The 24,686-nt window shown below is 40.5% G+C and overlaps 1 protein-coding gene across 2 annotated transcripts; it reads right to left on the bottom strand.

The window, feature by feature from the left end:
- Positions 1–17,334: 17,334 nt before the first annotated feature.
- Positions 17,335–24,482, bottom strand: LOC132230552 (transmembrane 4 L6 family member 1-like). Of its 2 annotated transcripts, XM_059688173.1 has the most exons (4): positions 24,329–24,482; positions 24,095–24,240; positions 20,036–20,216; positions 17,335–18,191 (listed from the first exon to the last, which is right to left on the bottom strand). In XM_059688173.1, the coding sequence occupies exons 1-4, from the start codon at positions 24,446–24,448 to the stop codon at positions 18,177–18,179; spliced, it is 462 nt and encodes a 153-aa protein (XP_059544156.1). In that variant the 5' UTR covers positions 24,449–24,482; the 3' UTR covers positions 17,335–18,176. The 2 variants fall into 2 exon arrangements, with proteins under 2 accessions (XP_059544156.1, XP_059544158.1); XM_059688175.1 differs by lacking the exon at positions 20,036–20,216.
- Between the last annotated feature and the right edge of the window lie 204 nt (positions 24,483–24,686).

Below are 24,686 nucleotides of genomic sequence, written 5' to 3'. Positions count from 1 at the left end.
TTGAAGGAAAGCTGGATGGGGACTGGACAGTGGGGCCCAGGAAGGAGATCCTGCCCACCTGGAGAGCAGGGGAGCTCTCCCTTCTATAACCTGTGAAATGGCTGGTTCTGCCCCACCCTTCAGTGACCTGAGGCAAGGGAGAAAGGCTCTGGGCTGGAAAATCTGCATCCCTGTGGCTGGGTATGGCAGTACCTAGGTCTCCAACATTTGACCTGGTCAGAGCCTGGCAGGAGGCCCTACTCAGTGGGGGCCAGTGGCATTGGAAGAGTGGACTGCCAAGTGAGACTGATTTATTTTTAGTTTTTCATTCCCTCCTACTTGAGGTGGTGGTGTGGGGTTTCCAGCAAGTCAGGCAGAGCTGAGACATTGGAAGGAGAGGAAGTGCTCATCCCCCTCCTACAAGCTATAGGATCCAGTCTCAACCCGAGTCTGTTCAAATCATCCTGGTCAAGATGAGAGACCCACCCTATTTTCTCCCCCATCTCCACAGAGACAAATTCCACTGGGAAAGGAGAGCAGCTCAGAATAGGGACATTCAAGGTACAAGACACGAAACAGACCCAGCCTCTGGGGCACAGAGGGCCGCCCGCCAGACTACTTGGGCCCTGCCCTGCCAGGCTTAATTCAAGTTGTCCAGGGTCAGGCAGCAATACCAACTCACTGAGGGAAGCCACCGCTTTCCCAATACTGTCATAAGGGTGCATCAAGGAGCAGGAAGGCCAATGGATCTTCGACGATTAGCAGAGCTAATACCATGCACCATTGTTATGCTGAGATAGCAATGGCTCAAAGCAATTTCCTGACCTAATAGCCTCAAAGTAAATGTTTACTGAACCTTACTGATCTTTACTGATCTTTACTGACCTTTGAGAGGGTCTTCCTGCTACCTGTTTGCCCTGCTTTACTGAGGGCAAGATGTGTATCTAAAATTGAATAAAAAGTGGATAGGTCAAGTTTCCGTGCACCTCTCAAAGAGAGGCTTCCACCTGGCCCCCCATGCCTTCTAAATTCATATTTATTGTATAGTATTTTCATTTGTGCATCAGCCCCTGCTTCAGATCCTGAACCCCCGCTGCAAAGGTTGCAGCAACTCACATTGACCTGCACCAGAGAATCTCCCAGGAGATCCAGGGCTGACACATTAGGGGCAAAATTCAACAACCTCAGAGCAAAATCCAGTGAGATCCACAGATAGCAGAATCAAATTTTTTTAATTATTATTTTCTTCTCTTGTTTTCATATCCCTGATTTTTCTCTATCCCTTTTTATTCTTTTCTTTTTCTCTAACCCTTCTTTTACTTTTTCCTGTGTTCCCCTCGACTTTCTTTGGTCTCGTTTCTTTCACTATTTTTTTCTTTCTTTTCTTTTTGTTGTTGTGTTTGTCGTGGTTTGGCTTTGTTTTTCATGTTGTTCTCACTTCGGTCTTTTTTTATTTTATCAGCACCACTTTAACACCTGATAAGACCAGGTTGGGGTTGAGCCTCACAGTAACCAAGCTTGAGGCCTAAATCCACCAAGAATGGGACAAAAACAAGCAATGGGACCACATACAACAAAAGGGCCCACATAACCCACATTTCTAGATCACCAAGCTCAGAAGATGACATTTCTAGATCACCAAGCTCAGAAGATCAAAGAGACTATACCACTGGCTTCCACAATGAGGACACATCATCAAGACTGGGAGACATAACAGACTTATTCAATACAAAGAAACAAACACAAAGGAACAACAAAAATGGGGGAAAAAAGAAATAGGTCCCTAACAAAAGAAAAGGAAAATCTCTAGAGAGATAAATAAAATGGAAGTCAGCATTTTAATAAGAATAAGAGTCTAAAATAATGGTTTTTAGAATGCTCAACAGCAAGAAAAAGGACATAGAAATAATGAAGATCAACCAGTCAGAAATGAAGTACACTATAGCTAAAATAAAGAATACACTGGACAGACACAGACTGATAATGAAGGGATGGAAAAAAAAATTCAGGAAAATGGAAATGAGAAAAAAGCTGGACTAGCAATACTTATATCTGAAAAAATAGACCTCAAAGTGAAGGCCATATCAAGAGATAAAAGGGCCACTGCATAATACTAAAGGGAGCAATTCAACAGGAGTATATAACTCTGATAAACATATATGCACCCAATACAGGAGCACCCAAATACATAAAAATAAATTCTGGAAGATATCAAAGGAGAGATCAACAGCATTACAATCATAATAGGGGACTTTAATACCCCACTGACACAACTGGACAAATCCTCTAAACAAAAAGTCAGCAAAGAAACAGCAATCCTAAATGACTCACTAGATCAGATGGACTTAATTGACATATTCAGAACATTTCACTCCAAAGCTACAGAATATACATTCTTCTTAAGTGCACAAGGAACATTTTCAAAGATAGACCACATATAAGGACACAGGCAAAGTCTCTTCAAATTCAAGAAGATAGAAATCATATCAAGCATCTTCTCAGATCACAATGGCATAAAATTAGAAATCAAGTACAATAAAAATCATGAAAAAAGTCAAACACTTGGAGGCTAAATAGCATGTTATTAAACAGTGACTGGGTTAATAAAGAGATCAAAGAAGAAATAAAAAGCATTCTGGAAACAAATGATAATGAAAACACAACAATCCAAAATCTATGGGAAACAGTGAAAGCAGTCTTGAGAGGGAAGTTCATAGTTCTACACGCCTACCTCAAAAATAAATGAAGTAAAATAAAATAAAAAAAAATGGTAATAAATAATATAACCCTGCAACTTAAAGAATTAGAAAGAGAACAACAGGATAATCCCAGAGTGAGCAGAAGGAAGGAGATAATAAAGATCAGAGCAAAAATAAATGACATAGAGACCAAAACCCCCCCCCCACACACACAAAAACACACACAAAAATATAAAAGTTCAACAAAACCAAGAGCTGGTTCTTTGAAAGAATAAAAAAGATTGATGAACCTCTAGGCACGGCTCACCAGGAAACAAAGGGAGAGGACCCAAATAAACAAAATCAGAAATGAAAGAGATGAAGAAACAACCGACCCCACAGACATACAAAAATTGTAAAAAAAAAAAAAAAAAAAAAAAAATACTATGAACAACTCTACTCCAACAAACTGGATAACCTTGACGAAATGGACATATTCTTAGAAAACAAGACGCTTCCAAAACTCAATGAGGAAGAATTAAAAAAAAAAACCTAAATAGGCCCATAACTACTGATGAAATTGAAACAGTAATCAAAAAACGTCCAGCAAATAAAAGACCTGGACTAGACGGCTTCACAAGGGAGTTTTACCAAACATTCAAAGAAGAACTAAAACCTATCCCTCCTCAGCATTACCTTAATCCCAAAATCAGATAAAGACACTACAAAGAAAGAGAATTACAAGTCGATATCCCTGATGAACATAGATGCTAAAATCCTCAACAAAATTCTAGCAAACCGGATCCAGCATTACATTAGAAAGATTATACACCATGACCAGGTGGGATTTATTCCAGGGATGCAAGACTGGTACAATATCCACAAATCAATAAACATGATACATCTCATAAACAAATTGAGAGATAAAAATCACATAATCATATCAATGGATGCAGAAAAGGCATTTGACAAAATCCAACACCCTTTCTTGATAAAAAATCTCAACAAAGTGGGAATAGAGGGATCACACCTCAACATAATAAAAGACTTATATGACAAACGTACAGCCAACATCATACTCAATGTGTTACAGAAGACCAGAGAAGAACCAAGCAACAGTTAGAGAGATGGAGTGACATTTATTATTATTATTATTATTATTATTATTATTATTATTGTTGTTATTATTATTATGTGTGGGCCCAGAGAAAAATGTCTCTAGAATTCTGGGCAAAGTCACACAGGACGTTTCCTGTATTTATACCTTTTTACCCTCTTTGTCTCTCAAATATGGGGTTTTCCAGTTCCCTTTGCAAGTTCTTAAAGAACCCTATGTGCTGCGGCTTTAAGACCTCAACCAAAGGTTTGGCTTGGTGCCAGCACTGATAACTTCCTCTGGGGAAGGTTTAATGGCCTCTCTGAAATGGAAGTAGTCTTATTTTCCTTAATATTTAAGCAAGCAAGCATTTACAGAAGCCAAAATAGCAGGGTTAAATTTCAAACAGCAGTTTTTATATAAGATGGATGCTTCAAATGGGCAAAAACTAAAACCATTTCACCTAAGAACAGGAACAAGACAGGGATGCACACTCTCACCACTCCTGTTTGACATAGTACTGGAAGTGCTAGCCATAGCGATCAGACAAGAAGAAGAAATAAAAGGCATCCAAATTGGAAAATAAAAATAAACTTGTCATTATTCACAGATGACATGATATTGTACATAGAAAACCATAAAGACTCCATCAAAAAACTACTAGACTTAATAAATGAATTCAGCAATGTAGCAGGATACAAAATTAACACCCAGAAATCAATGGCTTTTTTATACACCAATAATAAACTCACAGAAAGAGAAACTAAAAAAGTAATCCCATTTACCATTGCACCAGAAAAATTAAGATAACTAGAAATAAACTTAACTAAGGAGGTAAATGACCTCTACCCAGAAAACTACAGGACATTGAAAAAAGAGATAGAGGAAGACATAAACAGATGGAAGAACATACCGTGTTCATGGATTGGTAGAATCAACATCATCAAAATGTCCATACTACCCAAAGCAATCTATAGATTCAATGCAGTCCCCATTAAAATACCAACAGCATATTTCACAGATCTAGAAATAACTCTCCAAAAATTCATCTGGAATAAAAAAAAAAAACCCGAATAACTGTTGTGATCCTGAGAAAGAAGAAAAAAGTAGGTGGGATCTCAATACCAGATATCAAGCTGTATTACAAAGCCACTGTTCTCAAAACTGCCTGGTACTGGCACAAGAACAGACATATAGACCAATGAAACCAACCAGAGAAGCCAGAAATTGACCCAAACCACTATGCTCAATTAATGTTTGACAAAGGAGTCAAGAACATACAATGGCATCAAGACAGTCTCTAATAGCAGTAAATGGTGCTGGGAAATTTGGTCAGACACATGCAAAAAAATGAAACTAGACCGCCGACTTACACCATACACAAAAATAAACTCAAAATGGATAAAAGACTTAAAAGTAAGATGGGAAACCATAAAAATATTAGAGGAATCCACAGGTAGCAAAATCTCAGATATATGCTGAAGGAATTTCTTCACTGAAACAGCTCCTAGGGCAATGGAAACTAAGGAGAAAATAAATGGGACTACATCAAAGTAAAAAGCTTCTGTACAGCAAAAGAAACCAGCAACAAAACAACTCGAAAAACCCACTGCATGGGAGAACATATTTGCCAATGTTACATCTAACAATGATTTAATTTCCAAAATTCATAGGGAACTCATACAGCTTAACAAAAGGAAGATAAGCAAACCAATAAAAAAAATTAGACATTTTTCAAAGGAGGACATACAGAAGGCCAAGAGACATATGAAAACATGCTCAACATCACTAATCACCTGAGAGATGCAAATCAAGACAACAATGAGGTACCAACTCACACTTTCAGAATGGCTATCAACAAATCAACAAATGACAAGTGCTGGTGAGGATGTGGAGAAAAAGGAACCCTCTTGCACTGCTTGTGGGAATGCAGACTGGTGCAGCCACTGTGGAAAAAAGTATGGTGTTTCCTCAAAAAATTAAAAATGGAACTGCCATTTGACCCAGTAATCCCACTTCTAGGAATATATCTCAAGAAAACAGAAACACCAATCAGAAGGGATATATGCACCCCTATGTTCATTGCAGCACAATTCATCATAGCTAAGATTTGTAAACAGCCCACGTGCCCATCAGCAGATGAATGGAATAAAAAACTGGTACAGTCTTAGCTGGTTTTGCTCAGTGGATAGAGCATCGGCCGACAGTCTGGAGGGTCCCTGGTTCGATTCCAGTCAAGGGCACATGCTGGAGTTGTGGGCTCGTTCCCCACTAGGGGGCATGCAGGAGGCAGCCCATCAATGATTCTCTCATCATTGATGTTTCTATCTCTAGCTCCCTCTCCCTTCCTCTATGAAATCAATAAAAATATTTTAAAAAATTAAAAAAGAAAAAACTATGGTACATCTACACAATGGAATAATGCTACTATAAAAAAGAAAGAACTCTTACCATTCGCAATAGCATTGATGTACCTGGAGAACATTACGGTAAGTGAAATAAGTCAGTTAGAAAAAGATAAATATCACATGATCTCAGTCATTTGTGAAATATAATGAACAACATAAGCTGATGAACAAAAATAGATCCAGAGACAGAGAAGCATAGAACAGACCATCAAACATCAGAGGGAAAGAAGGGGTGGGTAGTGGTGATGTTGTAGGCTGGTAAGAGATCAACCAAAGAACTTGTTGGCATGCATATAAGTATAACCAATGAACACAGACACTAGGGAGGTGAGGGCATGTGATGGAGGTGGGGGTGGCTGGAGAGAGGTCAATTGGGGAAAAAGGGAACATATGTAATACTATATGTAATACTTTAAACATTAAAGAATTTAAAAAATGCATGTGTTCCCATGATACTTAATTTACAGAAACAGCACACAGATTTGGCCCATGAATCATAGTTTTTGAATCTCTGATCATTGAGCAAGCACTGTTCTAAACTGGGGATGCTATACCAAGCAATACAGTCAAGGAATCTGTCTCATGGATCTTGGAAAACCTTGTTTACGAAAGAGAAGCTTAGGCTTCCAGTCAAGATGGTAGTGTGGGTAAATGAGGTACTAGAATCTTCCCACAACCACATAAAAAACAAATACAACTAATCTTCAGAACAACCATCATTCAGAACCTTACATCTCTCTGAATGAAAGTCCTACAACTAGTAAATTGAAGAAGCCACATTGAGACTGATAGGAGGGGTGGAGGCATGGGACAGGTTTGTCCCACACCCATGAATGATGGTTTTTGATTGGGAGTGATACCTTGGCTGCAGATGTCCCCTCTGAGAAATGAGGGGATCCCAGGCTCACAACAGGCCCTCCAGCCAAGGGTTCCAGTGCTGGGAAGAGAAGTCCCCATAACTTCAGGTTGTAAAAAACAAGTAGGGATTGAGGCTGAGAAAGACAGGAGGCTGCTGGAGTCCCAGGCAGTTCCTTTTAAAGGACCCATGCATAGACTTACTCAGACTCACTCCCTCTGAGCTCCAGCAGTGGGACAGCAGCTTGAAAGAAACCAAGGACATATGAGGAGAATCTGAATTGTTTGCCATCAGAGCAAGAGCTGGGTGGAGCAGCTTTCTCCCAGACCAAAGTGCTATCAGAGGCCATTGCTCCTTTGCTGAGCCCTCCTCAACACAGCGCCAACAGGCAGGCACCATATCTCAGTCTCCACCAACCTGGCTCACACTCTTTGCCCCACCTGATGATTCCTTAAGACCCTTCCCCACCCAACTTGTGGGCTCATCCAAGCTATTTCCAGTGGCTTTTTCATACAACTGGCCTCTCTCATGCTTTGGGCTTTCCTAAAATCTCTTAAACAAGCAGCAGCTGGCCTTAGTGTGCTCTGTACCTCTTGCTAAGTGGCCCCAGCCCCAGCACTAGCAGCAGCCTGCTTTGGTTCACAGTTTGTCATCTCCTTGGAACCTCCAAGCCCATCATAAGTAGCAGCCATTAGCAAATCACTCAGTAGCTCATGCCAGGTGGCCCCAGGCAGGGCATAGGCAGTGGCTGACTTTTCACTTCTCTGTGGCCCCAGAACCAGTGTACCTTGTGGACAGCTTCAAATCATGTCAGATTACAGCCCTACAACTTCCATGAACAACATATTCAAGGGGCAGTCTCAATGGGCACCAAAGCCCCCTGAAGCAAGTCCTGCTCTGAAAGGACAACACCTACACAGGAGCTCTTCCACTGTAGTCACAGCTGGTCCTCATAGCCAACTGGCCTGGGGATTAACCCTTCCCAGTGATACCAACAGCAATCAAGGTTCAACTACAGAAGGACAGTGCACATAGCCCATGCAGGGGCACACCTAAAGTTTCCAGCACAGGTAACTGGGGAGGCTGCACTACTAAGTCCTACAGGACACCTAATACACAAGGCCACTCTACCATGTCCAGGATACATAGCAGCTTTGCCAAATATATAGAATCAAACACAGAGGAGTAGACAAAATGCAGAGACAAAGAATCATTTCCCAAATGAAAGAAGAGGAGAAACCTCCAGAAAAAGAACTAAATGAAAAGGAAGCAAGCAAACTATCAGATACATAGTTCAAAACAATGGTTATAAGAATGCTCAAAGAACTTTATGAAAACTTCAAGTAACATGCTAGTGAGAACTTCAACAGCATGAAAACAAAACAAAACAAAACAAAAAAGACCTAGGAACCATTAAAAAGAACCAGGGCTCTGAGAATCAAATCAGAGATTTAGAATGTGAGGAAGCAAAATGCATCCAATCAGATCAACAAAAAGAAAAAAGATTTTAAAAATATGAAGATAGTGTAAGAAGCCTCTAGGGGTGCCAGAAGTAGAAGAGAGGGAGCAAGAAATTGAAAACCTATTTAAAAAAACAATGACAGAAAATTTTTCTCACCTGATGGAAACAATAGACATAGAAGTCCAGGAAGTACAGAGAGTCCCAAACAAGATGGACCCAAAGAAGCCTACACCAAGATGCGTCATAATTGAAATAACAAAGGGAAAGATAAAGAGAGAATCTTAGAAGCAGCAAAAGAAAAGCAATTAGTTACCTACAAGGGAGCTCCCTTAATACTGTCAGCTGATTTCTCAACAGAAATTTTGCAGGCCAGATGGGAGTGGCAAGAAATATTCAAAGTGATGAAAAGCAAGGGCCTACAACCAAGATTCTTCTGCCCCTGCAAAGCTATCACTTAGGATTAAAAGACAGATAAAGAATTTCCCAGACAAGAAAAAGCTAAAGGAGCTCATCACCACAAAACCAGTATTATATGAAATGTTAAAGGGTCTTCTTTAAGAAAAAGAACAAAAAATAAAAAATATGAACAATAAAATGGCAATAAATACATATCTATCAATAATTGAATATAAAAATCAAAATAAATGAACAAATAGAATAGAACCAGATTTATAGATATAGAGAACATTTGACAGTGTCATATGGATGAAGGAATTTAGAAGTACAAATTAGTAGTTATAGTACAATCATGGGGGTATAATCAATAATATTCCAATAACTAGATATGGTATCAGATGGGTATTAGATTTTTGGGGATGATCACTTAGTAAGTTTTATGTCTAGTCACTGAAGTGTACACCTGAAACTAATATAATACTATATGTCAAGTATAATTGAAAAATTAAAAATGGCTTTTAAAAAAGAATATCTTGTTCACAGCTGTGTCCTCAGCAGCTTATGCAGTACAGGGCACACAATCGGCAATCCAGAAATACTAAACCAGTAAGTAATGAATGGTCTGAGGACTGGAAGAGATGAGTCAAACCTTTCCAGTGGTAGGACCGTAGAAAACTCTGAGATCCCTGAGATGCTAAGTAAAACACAACAAAATAATCTCCATTGGCAGTTTGATTCCTTAAAAAGGAAAAACAAACAAAACAGCACTAGTGTTATCTGATATGCATCAAAATAATAAATGTACAAGAATGATCACAGCAACATATTTCCTAAAATGCAAAAACTGGAAAACAAAATATCCATTGATAGAATGATAGGTAAATAAAGTGTAGTAAATTTGAACACCAGAACACTGTACAGCAAAGAAAAAGAACAAACTACTGTTACATGAGACAACACAGATGAATCTCAAAAAATACTGGAAAATGAAACCACCACTCCCACCTCCAGGTTGGACACTGAGAACTGAAACCATAAATTGCTCCACAACTTACTGTTAATTATGACAATTTTATCATTCCATAACCTTTGCAGGCCAGAATACTTTTGCTGAGGCAAACAACTTTATTTATTATAGAAACTTCCTGAAAGACCCATCATCTCTTCAATAGAGATCATCAACAGTTTACATCTCAAGAGTCTTTGAACCTCTCACCTCAAAAATCCTTGCCTTGATGTTTCTGCCAATGCTAACCGATATAATCCTCACCAATCCTACTCAAGCTTTCACATTGAAAGACTTACCTTAAACCAGAATGAAAATCTCAAGCTCAGCTATTCCTTTCTCCCTCCAACACACTACCAAAGCTCTCTCAAGGTGGCATCCTCCATGATGGCAATAAGCAGTACACTCAGCTTTCTCTTATGGAGAGATTGTTCTGGTAATATTTTAGGAGCCAGAATTCAACAACATAATGTTTAGTGAGAAAAACCAGACACAAAAGAGAACATGTTTTATGAATCAATTTATATAAAGCTCAAGAACAGGCAAAACAAATCTATGGTAATATAAATCAGAACCATATTTGCTTAGGCTGTGTGTAGTGATGGTGAGGTGCCCATTGCTTGAGAGAAGACAAGAGTTTTTTGGGGTGCTAGAAATGTCATATATCTTGATCTAGATGAGGGTTACATGGGTATAAACATGTATAAAATTCACTGAATTGTACATTTTTGTGCACATTTTACTGTTGTAAAAAGTGATTTAAATAAAAATTCAAAAAATTTTTTAGGTTAAAAATTTAATAGGTGTCAGAGATTACGAGGATAGCTAACTGTAGTTTTAGGGCTTTCCTTGCTTTAGTCAAGGGCTTGCCTTAAACAATATGGGGTTAGATATTCTGAGAGATCCCACTTGGCTGCCCTGGTTTTGTTTTCAGAGCCTTCTAGGCATCATCTAGTTTACATCTGAGACCAAGAACAACCATTGCAATTGGTCCTGAGCCCTGAACATGAATCAGTGGTATTTGTACACATGTGACAGAAAAGGGTGTGGTGAGAATTAGCAAGTTGAATGCTTGACACAGTCTTCTACTGGCAGGATGCAACTTGTGAATCTAGACACCTTTAAACTGCCCCTCTCGGGGAACTATTACAGTGTTGCTCCTATAAAAACCCAGTGTGCGAAATGTGGGATAAGGATACTCATACCCCTTTCTCATTATTTGTGCAATTCACCCAAATTGTTTTATGTAGCAATAGTTTGTTCTTTTTAATTGCTGTGTAGTAGGAAAATGTGTGTATATGTGAAAGAGAGAGAGATAATTGATTAATTTCAGGAATTAACATGAAATACACCTCCTGAAAGGCTTAGCAAGTTTCTTTCACCACAGTAATTAAAATAAATATCTACATTGACAAAGATACACATACATAGATATTTCATATTAAAAGGGAAGGAGGAACAATTTGTACTAGCCTAGGGTGGGTGACTCAATTTCTGTACCTGTTAAAACACATTGGGCATCTTCACAAACCAGGCTGGTCCAAGTCTATAAACCCATGCCGTTGTTAACGTTCCTCTCATTTCAGAAATGTGAAGTGAGAAAAATTCAGGCTATACTATAAAAATCCCTGATTAAAAGTCAATGCTTAAAGGAATTTCATTACTTTCATTTTTAAAATAGAAAAACAGATAATGTAGTTATTTTTTAAAATCTTATTTAGTAGCAAACTAAGTAGATACCATGAACTTAGATTTCCAAACACAGAGCAGGAATGTTGGCCTCCCCATAATATTTTTTAGCCTGTGGTTACTGCCTGCCCCACCTAGCCCATCCCTCCACCTAATTGCAGGCACACTTACTCTTCAGTGTTGACTGTGGAATGACTCCTCTGTTTGCCAGCAAGAACAATGGTTTCTCATACATTTGGGGTGTTTCCTTTGAAGACTGTGGACTGCTCCCTGAATGATTCTGAGTCTTTCTTTTTTCACTTTTATTTTCTTTCCAAAAATAATGTTTATTGTAGAAACTTCAATAAGTATAGATAAGCAAATCAAGACAAAAATCAACTAGGATCTGATCAAAATTACCTTTTAGTTTATATATATTAAATATAAATATTTTTTATTATGCTGACAACATTTGATCAAACAAGTTCCTTGTTGGGCTTTTAGACCCTTGTCAGTTTTCTTGGTATAAATAATACTCTCAAAATTATCACTGGAAACTGAACATCCTTGATGATTGTTTTAAAATAAATTTCTAAAGATAAAAAAGCAGGGTTAAAAGATGTGCAGTCTTTATAGATTGTTGCTTTTCTGAAAAGTTGCACCAGATCCATATCTGATCCCACAGACAGTGAGCATCAGTGGGAGCATAATTGGAGCATTCTTGTACATATGTAAGAAACAAGTTGTAATGAAGGTAACATCCCATCAGTTTTCTTAGATTTTGATTCAAGAGGGTTTCCTTTATGAGGGCAGTTATTTGTAAATTTGGTAACCATGGTAAATTTGGTTACTATTCCCTATGGCTCTTAGATTGAAGTAGATAACTTTGGCGCCATGTTTGCTAGTCAGTTGATTCAAATTCTACAGCATTTTTATTGTTTTATGTGGCCAGGTGATAAAGAGCTGTTTCAGTATCCCTTAGGAAATTTCTAACCAAATTGAGGGGTTTAAAATATTACAGATTCAGGATAGCTGGTAACTTGGATAAGGTATTTGCTCTGGGCAATGCCAATCCTATCTAATAATAGACAAACATGGTAATTGACCATACCTTTGCTACGCCACCCATTGGCTAATCAGCATGATATGCAAATTAACCGCCAACAAAGATGGTGGCTAATTTGCATAGTGCAGGCAGGGTGGGACAGCGCAGCTGTCCCGCGCAGCCAGCCACCATCCAGGCCCTCATGTGTGACCGCAGAAGCCACCTGCCTGCCGCCCCTGACCTCAGAAGCTGCCCAGAAGCCAGTGATGGGGGGGAGATGGGGGCAAGGGGCCAATATGGTGATAGGAGGGTGATGGGGGTCGAAGCCTCTGGCCGAGACGTCAGGCCTGGGTGGGGGGCGGAGCTGGCGATCGGGGGGAAATGGGGGTCCCTGCCCAGGCCTGATGCCTCTGGCTGAGGCGTCAGGCCTGGGCAAGGGGCCGATCTGGCAATTGGAGGGTGATGGGGGTCGACGCCTCTAGCCGAGGCGTCAGGCCTGGGTGAGGGTGGAGCCGGCGATGGGAGGGAGATGGAGGTCCCCTGCCCAGGCCTGATGCCTGGACCAGAGGCATCAGGCCTGGGCCGGGGGGGCCAAGCCGGTGATTGATTGGCTAAGCTCCCTGTATGCCACTGGTAATATTCTTAGTAACTTGGGTAATAAGAATCCAAAAAGGTGATCTAGGGTTTTTCACCACACTCCTGGCTAAAAAAATGAAGGTCCACTGCTGGAAGGCTAAGAAATGTCATATCCTGCCCTAGCCAGTTTGGCTCAGTGGATAATGCCTTGGCCTGCCGATGGCAGGGTCTGGGTTCAATTCTGACCAAGGGTATATATCTAGGTTGCAGGCTCCTCCCTGGCTGGGGCCCAGGTCAGGGCTCATGCAGGAGGCAACCAATCAAAGTGTTCCTCTCACTTTGATGTTTCTCTCTGTCTTTCCCTTTCTCTTCCACATTCTCTAAAAATCAGTGGAAACATATCCTCAGGTGAGGATAAAAAATAATAAAGAAATTATTATTATATGAAAGACACATCTTGAAAATGCCTAAAGAAAGTTCTCATTTTTTCATGGTGAAGGGACTGGAGTCCATGTTGATGAAAAAACCTTGCTGGTTGCGGTGACTGGCAGTGGCTGCAGCAGTGGGGTGATGGAGCTGGTGCCTTCCCTTGATCAGCCTGGTCACCTCCCACAAAGGGAGGCCAGACTGTAGCTTAGGCCCGCTCCCCAAGGGGAGCAGGGAGCGGGCCTAAGCTGTCACTAGGACATCCCCAAGGGCTCCCAGTATGTGACAGGGGGCAGGCTGGGCTGAGGGACACCCCCTCCGCCAGTGCACGCCTTTTGTGCACCGGGCCCCTAGTTATTAAAGAATTTACAAACCAGGGGAAAGTGAACCACTCAATTTGGACCCTGGGTAGGGATGAAGAGGTCACAGGGGCTTGTCAAAGCTGTCTCGGGTGGGTGGAAAGGCTGAGGCAGAGTTGGAGGAGCTGTGATCCCAGCATGCTGGCAGGGACAGCAGAGGCAGGGGGCCAACAAGAGCTAAAAGTCTGGGTTTCACGTTAGACCTGGGTTTCGATCATAGTTTTATCACTTGGGAAAGATATAGTCTTGGGCAGATTACTTAACCTTTCTGAGCTTTGACTATAATGGAGACAAGCACCACCTTCTAGGACTATTGAGTGATTTTGGTGAAATAATATGTATAGGAACCAAGTACAGTAACTGACACATTGAAGGAATTCAATGGTTGCTATTATTACTATCATGGTTAGTAATTATTATGTAATTTCTTTTGAGGATACATTTAGAAAAACAAGACACTTATAACTAGTCATTATGCCTCTTTTTTGGATACTCTATTGCATGGGTTCTTAACCTTTCCAAGAACTCACAGGAGGTCCATGGATAGATAGATATCTGTGAAAAAGAATATTAAATTTAGATGGGAGAAAAAGTCATTATTTTTATCAACCTCAAATGAACATTTAGTATTTCCTTTATTATGACTGCATGCAACAAATCTCAAAAGTATCAGCAATACTGATCATGCTTTCATCAACAATACAAAGTTACATATTATTTTCATATCACATTAAAATCATTGCAGGATCTTGAAATCTCATTTCAATTGGAATCGTGTTGCAAAAGAACAGTAGTTCTTAGACCCACTCATTAGACCACTGCTAGTCACCCGTGGCCACTGTTTACCTATGCACAGACACTGATGTGATAGAGCTTGCCATCAAGAAACCCATATCATAATTTTCAAAATCATTTTGATAAAATACTTCAATATATTGATTTACTTTGTAATCCTATATACTTTCATTTATTCACTTTTAATTTTCTCTTTCTTTCTTTCTCTCTTTCTTCTCTCTCTCTCTCTCTTTCTTTCTTTCTTTCTTTCTTTCTTTCTTTCTTTCTTTCTTTCTTTCTTTCTTTCTTTCTTTCTTTCCTTTCTTAGTTTCTTTCTTTCTTCCTGAAAGAGGAAGAGAGAGAGAGAGAGAGAGAGAGAGAGAGAGAGAGAGAGAGAGAAACATGGATCTGTTGTTCCCTTTATTTATGCATTCATTGGATGTGCCCTGACCAGGGATCAAACCCACAACCTAGGTGTATAAGGACCATGCTCTAACCCAGTGGTCGGCAAACTGCGGCTCGGCAAACTGCAGCTCGCAAGCCACATGCGGCTCTTTGGCCCCTTGAGTGTGGCTCTTCCACAAAATACCGACTTCTGCGCATGGGCCACGGAGTTTCAATCGCACTGTACGTGCGTGCCCGCATGTGGTATTTTGTGGAAGAGCCACACTCAAGGGGCCAAAGAGCCGCATGTGGCTTGTGAGCCGCAGTTTGCAGACCACGGCTCTAACCAACTGAGCTACCCTGCCAGGACTATTCACATTTTTTAAAAATTCTTTATTGTTTGAAGTATTACATATGTCTCCTTCCCCCTGCCCCCCCCCCCCCGCATACCCAGCACATGCCTTCACCCCTCTACTATCTGTGTCCATTGGTAATGCTTATATTCATTCAGACAAGTCCTTTGGTTGATCTCTTACCACCTCCCCTCCCTTGCCTTCCCTCTGAGATTGTGTTACAGAATTTACCAGGTGACCAGAAAATACACACAGACGTACTTGGAGATACAGAAAAAACCCATTTATTTCCAGATGTACTAGTACTGTGACTCAGGAGAACCTGTTTCCAAATCCTGAGCAAGCCAATATGGAAGAAGCTTTCTCTTTATACCCTTTGGTTTCTTTGTCGCCCAAATATGGATCAGACTTCCGGACCTTTCACGTGCTTTGCAAAAAGCCCCGTGTGTTGGGATGGGTGCTGCCGTGAGACCACACCTAAAGGCCTGGCCTGGCGCCAGCACTGATAACCGCCCCTTCCACCCCCTCCCCCTTCCCACCTCCCGGGGGTTGTGTATGGTTCATGGTTTATGGCCTTTGTAAAATGAGAGTATTTAGGTCTTGCAAGACCAGATAATTAAGGAAGGGGAAGTGAGTTAATTATCTGCTAGCAAGAATGTGCATTAGGGATACTGATTAAATACAGTCAGGCTGCTAGCCCCCCCCCCCCAAAAAAATGTCTTATTTCCCCATCAATTGGATGGTCTGTTCTTTAAACAGTATCCTTGATAAAAGTCTGTCGACTTCATCAGACTGCCAGAGGGACAGAAGTACAAAAATGATTAGAATCCTTCAGTCAAGAAAGTGCTGTTGGGTGCCTTACAGGCAAGAGGAACTCTGTGTTCTAACAGCCAGCAAAGATGCTTTATTAACTGCTTGTCTGTTGCTGAGGCAAATAAACACCTTTAGAGATGTAAATGTGAACAAAAACAACTCCATCTCTGTGTTCCAGATTTCATTTCATTTTTTGTTTCATGCTGCAACCTTTCACTAACCTCACTCACTGTTCTTGGCAAGTATATCAAAGCCTTTCAGTTATGACATCTGTGTGCCTTAAAATATAGCCATAAACACTGTTGGGAAGGAGGGACAACTGGAGATAAATATCAAACTGGTGATAGCATCGATTATAAGCAATTATCTATCGCAAGACCACCAGGAGGCATGGCCTCTGTCACTACTGCAGTCTTTGTCCCTGTCTTGTCAATTATAAGTACCTGTCATACTTTTTTTTTTTTTTTTTTATAGTAACAGGAGTCCATAGAAGAGAATAATCTGTGCAGAATTGTTGGGTCGTGTGTTCTGCTCAGACCCAAAGTTCCCATAAGTAAATTACTCTGCAATATATTCTATTATATTTTAATGGAGTTGCCTGCTTCGTTTGTTGGTCTTAACATACCATCCTGTTACAGTGGTCATTACAGCTTAGCTCCATCATCAGACTGCATTGAAAGCAGAAAATTTCTGAAAACAATTCCCAATAAATAGGTCAGGGGATCCTGTCGCTTGAAAGAGCCTAACTCTATACAACCAACATAAAATATCAAGAAAGAAAATATTTGTCATCCCTCCCCAGCCCCAGCCTGATGCCAGCCGTACCCAGCAGAAAGGTAGGCTACCTAACAGGTGAGGCCTCCAAGGGATGGCCAAGCAATGAGCAGAGGAAGGTAGGAGAGGAGGGAGGGGATGAGGGAGAGAAAGTGGGATAAAGAAACAGGGAAACACACAGTGCCTAACGATAGAGGTTTCATAACCTGCAGACTGGAAAAAATAGGGAGAAAAAAAGGAGACATTTTAAACAAAAGACAATGAAACTAAACAAGAAAAAATGGTAGTGGATACTTTATTTTGTTGTATTTAAACAAGAAAGTTTGGGATATTTCCTTGTGGTCCTCCTGTCCCATTTCCCTTCTCCCCCATTTTCTCATGGTGCTTTATTCCGTTTCCCATCATCCTTCCTGTCTAATCATCCAGGCCTTTCTCTTCTTAAATACGTGATCCTCAGTGCTTGTCTTTGAAGGACAAAAAAGTTTGCACATGTTAGGTAAACTTAGGATCTGAAGTGCTTGCAGCAACCAGCAGCTTTGTACATTTTGACTCATTCATTAGGCTTGGAGCATTGTGAGTCAGTCCTCCCACTCTGGGCAAGGAGCTGTCCCTCCCAGAAGGCAAAAACAGTGCAAAGAAGCTTCATATTAGAGAGTTGCAGGTACATCAATGGGAAACACCATATAAACAATGAAAAAAAATCATCTTTTCAAGTTGTTGGATTTTCTCCTTCATGATTTTAAAAAAGCTACTAGAAATCTTTCATTTAATAAACACAAGCACATATATACAGTAGAAATTTGGATGTAATATTTATCATGGCAATGTTTCTTAAAAACATTACTTCAGAGTTTATCTCAAATACATTGAGGACCATCACTCCATCTGTAAATAATCTCAAGAGTGTGGTTAATTTTCTCATTCCTTAAAAAATATATATATATTTGTTTGCTAAGTGCAAACACTGACATCACATGAAGATGCCAGTCTTTACACACATTTATAAAAGGAGCATAAAAGAAATATGATACACTAGTACAAAGTTTTACAAATTAATACAAGTAAAATATATAAATTACAATGAAATGAAGGAAGATTGTGGTTCTGTCTTGAGGTGGTTATTTTAACAGTCATATTGCTGTAAAGAAAATGAAATATGCATTAGGTTACAAATAGGCTAAATGAACAATGATGGCATTTCAGTCTTTTAAATTCCTACTTTAAGCAAGCATGAAGCTGGCTGATCTCAACTTCAGCAGAGTTTCTAGGGACAATACTGAGAGCTCAGACAATGCTCACAAAACATTTCCTAAACAAACCAGACAGACCAGTTGTCCTCTCGGAGTAAAGGCTGCAGAAAGGGGCCATGGAAACTGTAGCTTACCAATGCTGAGTTGGCTTTGAGCATGTTTGGTAGGTTTTTAATCTTAGGAATTTTAGAGATAATGCCATGGGAGTTTCACACAGGAGTGGGCTCAGTGTGGGTAACCTTTCTCATTAAATGCTACCGAGTTCTACAGTTGACTCATCTTCAGTAAAAAACTTGCTCTTTGAAAGTCACTTTTGTCTTATAAACAAAGGTAACAGAGCTGCTCTGCAGTGTTGGGAAAAGCAGCCACTCCTACTGTGACTCAAATGTAAACCCAGGGGGACTAGTTTCTGCCTCCCAGGAGAGAGTGTCACTCTGCTAAACCATTACAGTAACTTTGGTCATTGACATATTATGCCTGTCCCCAAGATGCATGAGAACTGAGGTCTAGTGGGGCCTCACAAAATTTAAACTGTGCCTTATATGAAGCTCAAAGCTAAAGATAGGTTACTTAGTAATCAGAGAGGACTCTTCCCTGCCTCTCCCAAACCATCTTGCTGGAAACAGCTCATGGTAAAGGGTTCCCACTCCTTTGTTTTCTTGGGATTTTGGCGAGCTCCCAAGGAAATTATTAATCTTACTGGATTAGCCTAATAAGGCAAACTAGATTTTTATTTTAACTTCCCCTCAAAAAATTAGAAAGTTTTCATTTACTCACAGCAATGTGTATTTTTTTATGGTAATAGTGGACTTTTGGTGTTCATTGGGTTTTGTCTTATTTTAAAAGAAAGTTAAGAGACCTTGAACCATTTACAGAGAAGTAAATGGATAGGGAAATATACATTAAATAAATTTCTATTTACCTAATCCTGTTTTACAGAATAAGACATAGAACAACACCACCCTCCAAATTAGACCAAAGCTGACCTTCCATCAATTTAATAATATATAATTTTTAGGAGGCTATAGAAACAAGATGTTCCCCACTACTAACAAATGCATATTTTTCTCCAAAATCATATCCCCAGGAAACAACTGCTTCCTGGTTTTCTTTCACAGTGAAAGGCTTTTCATGAGCTGATACTAGTGATTCTCTCTGCTTAGCTGTTTGAGCTTTTTATGACTCTTATTAGAAAGGAGCTGTAGAAAACCCAACAGAACAGCAAGTATTGCATACAGGTTAACAGCAGGTGCTGCGGCAAAAGATGACCCAGGGTTGGAAGCCTATTACTTTCTTGACTAAGTGATTTTAGGCATATTGCTTAATGTCTGAGTCAGTCTCAGCTGAAAAATCGGTTTAACACTATGCCTAATGCAATGAATGTTGACTATTATTTGTGAAAACTAGTTGGGAACAGGAGAGAAGCAAAGAGAGGACATTTCTTTTGTGTCTGCAGCCAGAACAGTGGGTTGGCTCCTGAATGGGGCACTTTGTCTATGGGTGGCATTTTCCCATATCCACAGAGCTAATTATGAAGGTAACTGTAACATTCAAGGAAACTTATTATTGAGAGCAAAACTGAACACTATAAATACTTTGCCACAAAGACAATGTAGGAATAAATGCTGGTAGGCTGCGCAATGTTTGATTTTTGCTTTTTTCTGTGTTACGGTGCATTATATTGATTGACTACATGAGGGACAGGCTACAATTTTTTCATGCAGGTTCTTACCTGATGGTGAGTACAGCAGTAGCCACATATGCCTCCAAGCATTCCGTTTATTACTTGAATGAGACACAAGATGAATTCAATTCCACCTAGTGCCAAGAGTATAGAAAACAGGGAAACATTCCATTCCACAACGTGCCTGGGTTCGATGCACTGGGACCATGTGGATGTATCCAGAAGGTATCTGTGCATAAAAGGAGAAACTTCTGACACATGACCAGACCTAATGGGATATCTCATAAGCTACTTTTTGTGCGGTGTCTTTTCATTCAGAAAAAAGGAATGAATTAATTCAATGGCCTATCTCAACTTCTTCCAATCCATGACATTCCACAAAACAACAGTTTAGCCCAATTTTGTTGCCATGATAAGCATAAAACTTAACAGAGAGTGTTGAGCACTCATTGTGAGACATTGAGCAGGGCTGGGAATGCAATAGTGAACATGACATGGGCTCTGTCCTGGAAAAGCACAATTTCAGGGAACAGACAATAGCTATCTCACGCAACAGATATACTAATCAGGTAAACCAAGTGTGAAAAAGCCACAGAGGAATGAAACCTAACTTAGACCAGGGAGAAGACCTACATATGTAGCTTTCCCACAAGTCTGAGCTTCATGAAGGTAGAAACCAGACCTTTCATCATTGTTTATCCAGCCCCTAGACCACTATCTGGCACATAGTAGGTTCTCAACACATTTTTAAAGTAATTGACTGATACATAACAATCCAAAGTTACTATGAGAAATGTTAGGAAATAATGCTGAGGTAATATCTGAATATATATATATATATATATATATATATATATATATATAAAAAATCTTAGGAGATTTTCTAAATACCTGGATATTCTTATAGTCTGAAAAATTCTCTCATTCTTATTCTAGAATTTTGACCTTTGGTACATCATAGAGTGTTTAAATCCTTAATGAAACAGGATTTAATTATGTGAGAAAATCTAGGATTGACTTAATTCCACAAAGAGGTCTGGTATGATTCTTTCCTTTTCAGTTTTTCCTACCACACAGAAAGGGGTTGGAAATTAGAAGCTTAATTTTGGAATGGCTCACTGAGACAATCCACAAATCAATTTGTTTACAAAACATTCTGTCCTTCGGCTCTGTCTTTCTTTCTTTTTTAAAATTCTTCATTGTTTAAAGCATTACATATGTCTCCTTTTTCACTCATTGCCCTCTCCCTGGCCATTGTCCCCCCCACCCCCACCCCCCACCCCAGCACATGCCCTCACTTCCCTACTGTCTGTGTCCATGGGTTATGCTTATGTGAATGCATACAAATCCTTTGGTCCCAACCCTGTTTTTCTGTTTGTCACTGAAACAAAAACCTGTAATTTCAGGATCAAAAGTAAAAAAAAGTTCTTTGGCCCCACTTGGCTATTGAACAACTAATCACTGGCTTGTGACCATTATTATTCCCCATGTTGCAATCCCTGAACAGGTTGAAATGAGGAATAACATAGAAGCAGTTTTCTTGTAGAAGCTAAGGTGAATTATGGGAGGAGTCATAAAAAAACTTTAGCAATGGCTCTCAACTCTCCTTGTATTCCAGCTATATTAGTCATAACTTTTTTTTAAGAGATGGGTTTTTTGCAGTAGTTTTGTATGTCTGTACATACATAAACAACCAATTTCTACGAGTACATTCAGTATGTACTGAACAAAAAAAAGTCACAATTTTTGAACACCAAAGTTTTAATCCTGTAAGTGCTAATTTTCTTTCAAAGGCTACCATTGGGCTGTATTCATTGTAAGCAAGTAGATAATATTAACAGCCAACAGTGATAGTGCTCACAGGGTATTTGCTTCTATGACAAATATTTTACATATGGTATCTTGCTGACAGCTGCCACTAGTTTTATTTTACAGATGAAGTAACTAAAATGCAGAGATCTCAGTTCACTTTTTCCTGGCCATTTAGAGACGAAATGCAGAGCTTGGAAAAAACTCAGGTTTATCTAATTCCATACTCAATCTTATGACCTTATTACATGCTATAAAATTCATGAGGGACAAACACTCTTCATAATATAAAGATAGTTAAAATTCATTATTCATATTATTTTTACTTATTTATCGCTAAGCCTTTCAAAATTCAAAGAAGCATGTCATTCACTTGTTATAATGTACATCAGTTTCTATCAGCTGTTTCTGTTCATTTCTTAATAACAGATAAGAAATAAGTATCAACATAAAACAATGGAGCATCATAAATTATCCTGATGTTAAAATTGTAAGACCTGTCTTATATAGCAACTAGAGGCCTGGTGCACAAAAATTTGTGCACTTGGGGGGTCCCTCAGCCCGGCCTGTGCCCTCTTGCAGTGGGACTCCTCGGGGGATGACCACCTGCTGGCTTAGGCCCACCCTCCGGGGGATTGGGCCTAAGCTGGCAGTCAGACATCCCTCTGGCAGCCCGAGACCCTCGGGGGATGTCCACTTGCCAGCGGGGAGCAGGCCTAAGCTGCAGTCAGACATCCTTAGCGCTGCTGAGGAAATGAGAGAGGCTCCCACCACCACCACTGTACTGGCAGCCATCAGCCTGGCTTGTGGCTGAATAGAGCTCCTCCTGTGGGAGTGCACTGACCACCAGAAGCAGCTCCTGCATTGAGTGTCTACCCCCTGGTGGTGAGTGTGTGTCATAGTGACCAGTCATTCCCAGTCGTTCTGCTGTTAGGGTCAATTTGCATATTACCCTTTTATTATATAGGATAGAGGCCTGGTGCAGAGGTGGGGGCTGGCTGGTTTGCCCTGAAGGGTGTCCTGGATCAGGGTGGGGGTCCTGCTGGGGTGCCTGGCCAGCCTGGGTGCGGGGCTGATGGTGTTTGCAGGCTGGTCACACCCCCTTCAGGGTGGGGGTCCCCAATGGGGTGCCTGGCCAGCCTGGGTGAGGGGCTGATGGCTGTTTGCAGCTGGTCACATCCCCTTTACGGTGGGGGGTACCCACTGGGGTACCTGGCCATTCTGGGTGAGGGGCTGAAGGCCATTTTCAGTCTGGCCAAGCTCCCCCGGCGACAGGGACAGAAGCTCCCAGCCTCTCCTTTTTTCTTTCTCTTTTTTTATTCTGGTATTTATTTACCTTCTATAATTGAAACTTTGTAGACTGAAGTGGAGCTCAGAGCTGGCCAGGGCGGGTGGGAGGGAAGCTTGGCTTCCTCCATCACCAGGGGCAACCTAAGGCTCCAGTTCCGTGGCCACAGCTCGCTGAAAGCAGGTATCTGGGGTTTATTTACCTTCTATAATTGAAACTTTGTTGCTTTGAGTGGCGCTCAGAGCCGGGGCCACGGCAGGCAGGAAGCTTGGCTTCCTCCATCATTGGGGCAACCAAGCATCCTGTTTGCTCCAGCTCCGTGGCTGCTGGCCGCCATCTTGGTTGGGTTATTTTGCATATAGTTGCTCTGACTGGCTGGTGGGCGTGGCTCAAGGCATAGCGAAGGTATGGTCAATTTGCATGTTTGTCTTTTATTAGTGTAGATATCACTTTAAGTAAGGATACATTGTACATAGTTATGTTTATGTGAATGTGTATGGGAAGGAAGAGTAGTAGTATGATTTTCTGAAGCTTTGATTAAATTCACATAGTTTCCATCTATATAAGGATTCCATAATATTTCTTATAAAATAGTAGAAGCAGCCAATTGTTCTGAAATAGTGTACATATGAACACAAACTACAGCCAGGCTACGTGGGTCGTGGGTTCGAATCCTGATTGCATGTCCTCACAATGTGGCTTTGGTTAAGTTACTTCATCTCTCTGTGTCTTTGTTTGCTCATTTTTTTAAGTGGGAGCGATAGTGGAAGTCACCTCAAAGGGTTATCATGAGACTGCTTCAATGTGTCCACTAAAAAGCCTTAGAGCTTCTCCACATCAGGCACTGAGCATCAACCCTCAGACACCCTAATCCATGACTGAGTCAGTGCCAACAAACCTGGCTGAGTGGATGGATGAACGGATGAATGATGCCTTTTTAGTTTAATGGGTTTCCACTATACACATGTGGTGGGTAAGAATGTGTGGTCTGTTACAGAACAATTACTCACTGTCCTTCAGTGTCCAGAAAGGTATAGTTCCACTGGTTGGAGGAATCAAGACATAGTGGTCCTGCCGCTAAGCCCAGAGCTGCCACAATGACACAGTAGCCAGACCCTGCAATTCCGATGAGAGATGCCAGCACAGAAGAAAGCATCTAGAGGAGGAGAAACACCGGGGGTGAGCCACAGAGCATCCTGCAATGGTGTGAAAACCAATGTCTCCACCAGAGCAGGAGGACCTACCGCACATCTTTTGCCACAGTTGTCATGGCCGCAGCAGCCACAGCAGTCCTCTTGTTCCAGCCCAATGAAGACAAACGCTGGCAGGAATATCTGATTAGAAAACAAACAGATTAAAGTCATTGTCTTTCCCCAAGTCCATAAGGGTCAGGTTAAGTACTTTTGGTAAAATACATTTGTTTCTGACATTGTTAACTGGCATTGGGTTAAATTGATCAGGTATCTCAAATAATGTGAAATGATGAAGAGAAAAAACCCTCTAAATGTAATATCTGCTTGTTTTCATATAATGTGTAAAGTATTCGTTAGGGTGAGGGTGTGTGATATGGGAGGACTAAAATAATAACCTTTGAATGTGCTT

This window comes from Myotis daubentonii, chromosome 3, assembly GCF_963259705.1.
Source record: "Myotis daubentonii chromosome 3, mMyoDau2.1, whole genome shotgun sequence".
Taxonomy (NCBI): Eukaryota; Metazoa; Chordata; class Mammalia; order Chiroptera; family Vespertilionidae; genus Myotis; species Myotis daubentonii.
Note: the sequence above shows the minus strand (reverse complement) of the source record. Positions and strands in the feature narration are given on the sequence as shown.

Bases quoted from the DNA above. Each gene is read 5' to 3' on its own strand.
- LOC132230552 (XM_059688173.1), bottom strand. From the start codon at position 24,448: ATGACTTTAATCTGTTTGTTTTCTAATCAGATATTCCTGCCAGCGTTT. The intron at 24,241-24,328 runs GTAGGTCCTCCT...CTCCTCCTCTAG, and splicing joins ACTGTGGCAAAAGATGTGCG to ATGCTTTCTTCTGTGCTGGC. The intron at 20,217-24,094 runs GTGAGTAATTGT...TTTTATGCACAG, and splicing joins TTTCTGGACACTGAAGGACA to ATACCTTCTGGATACATCCA.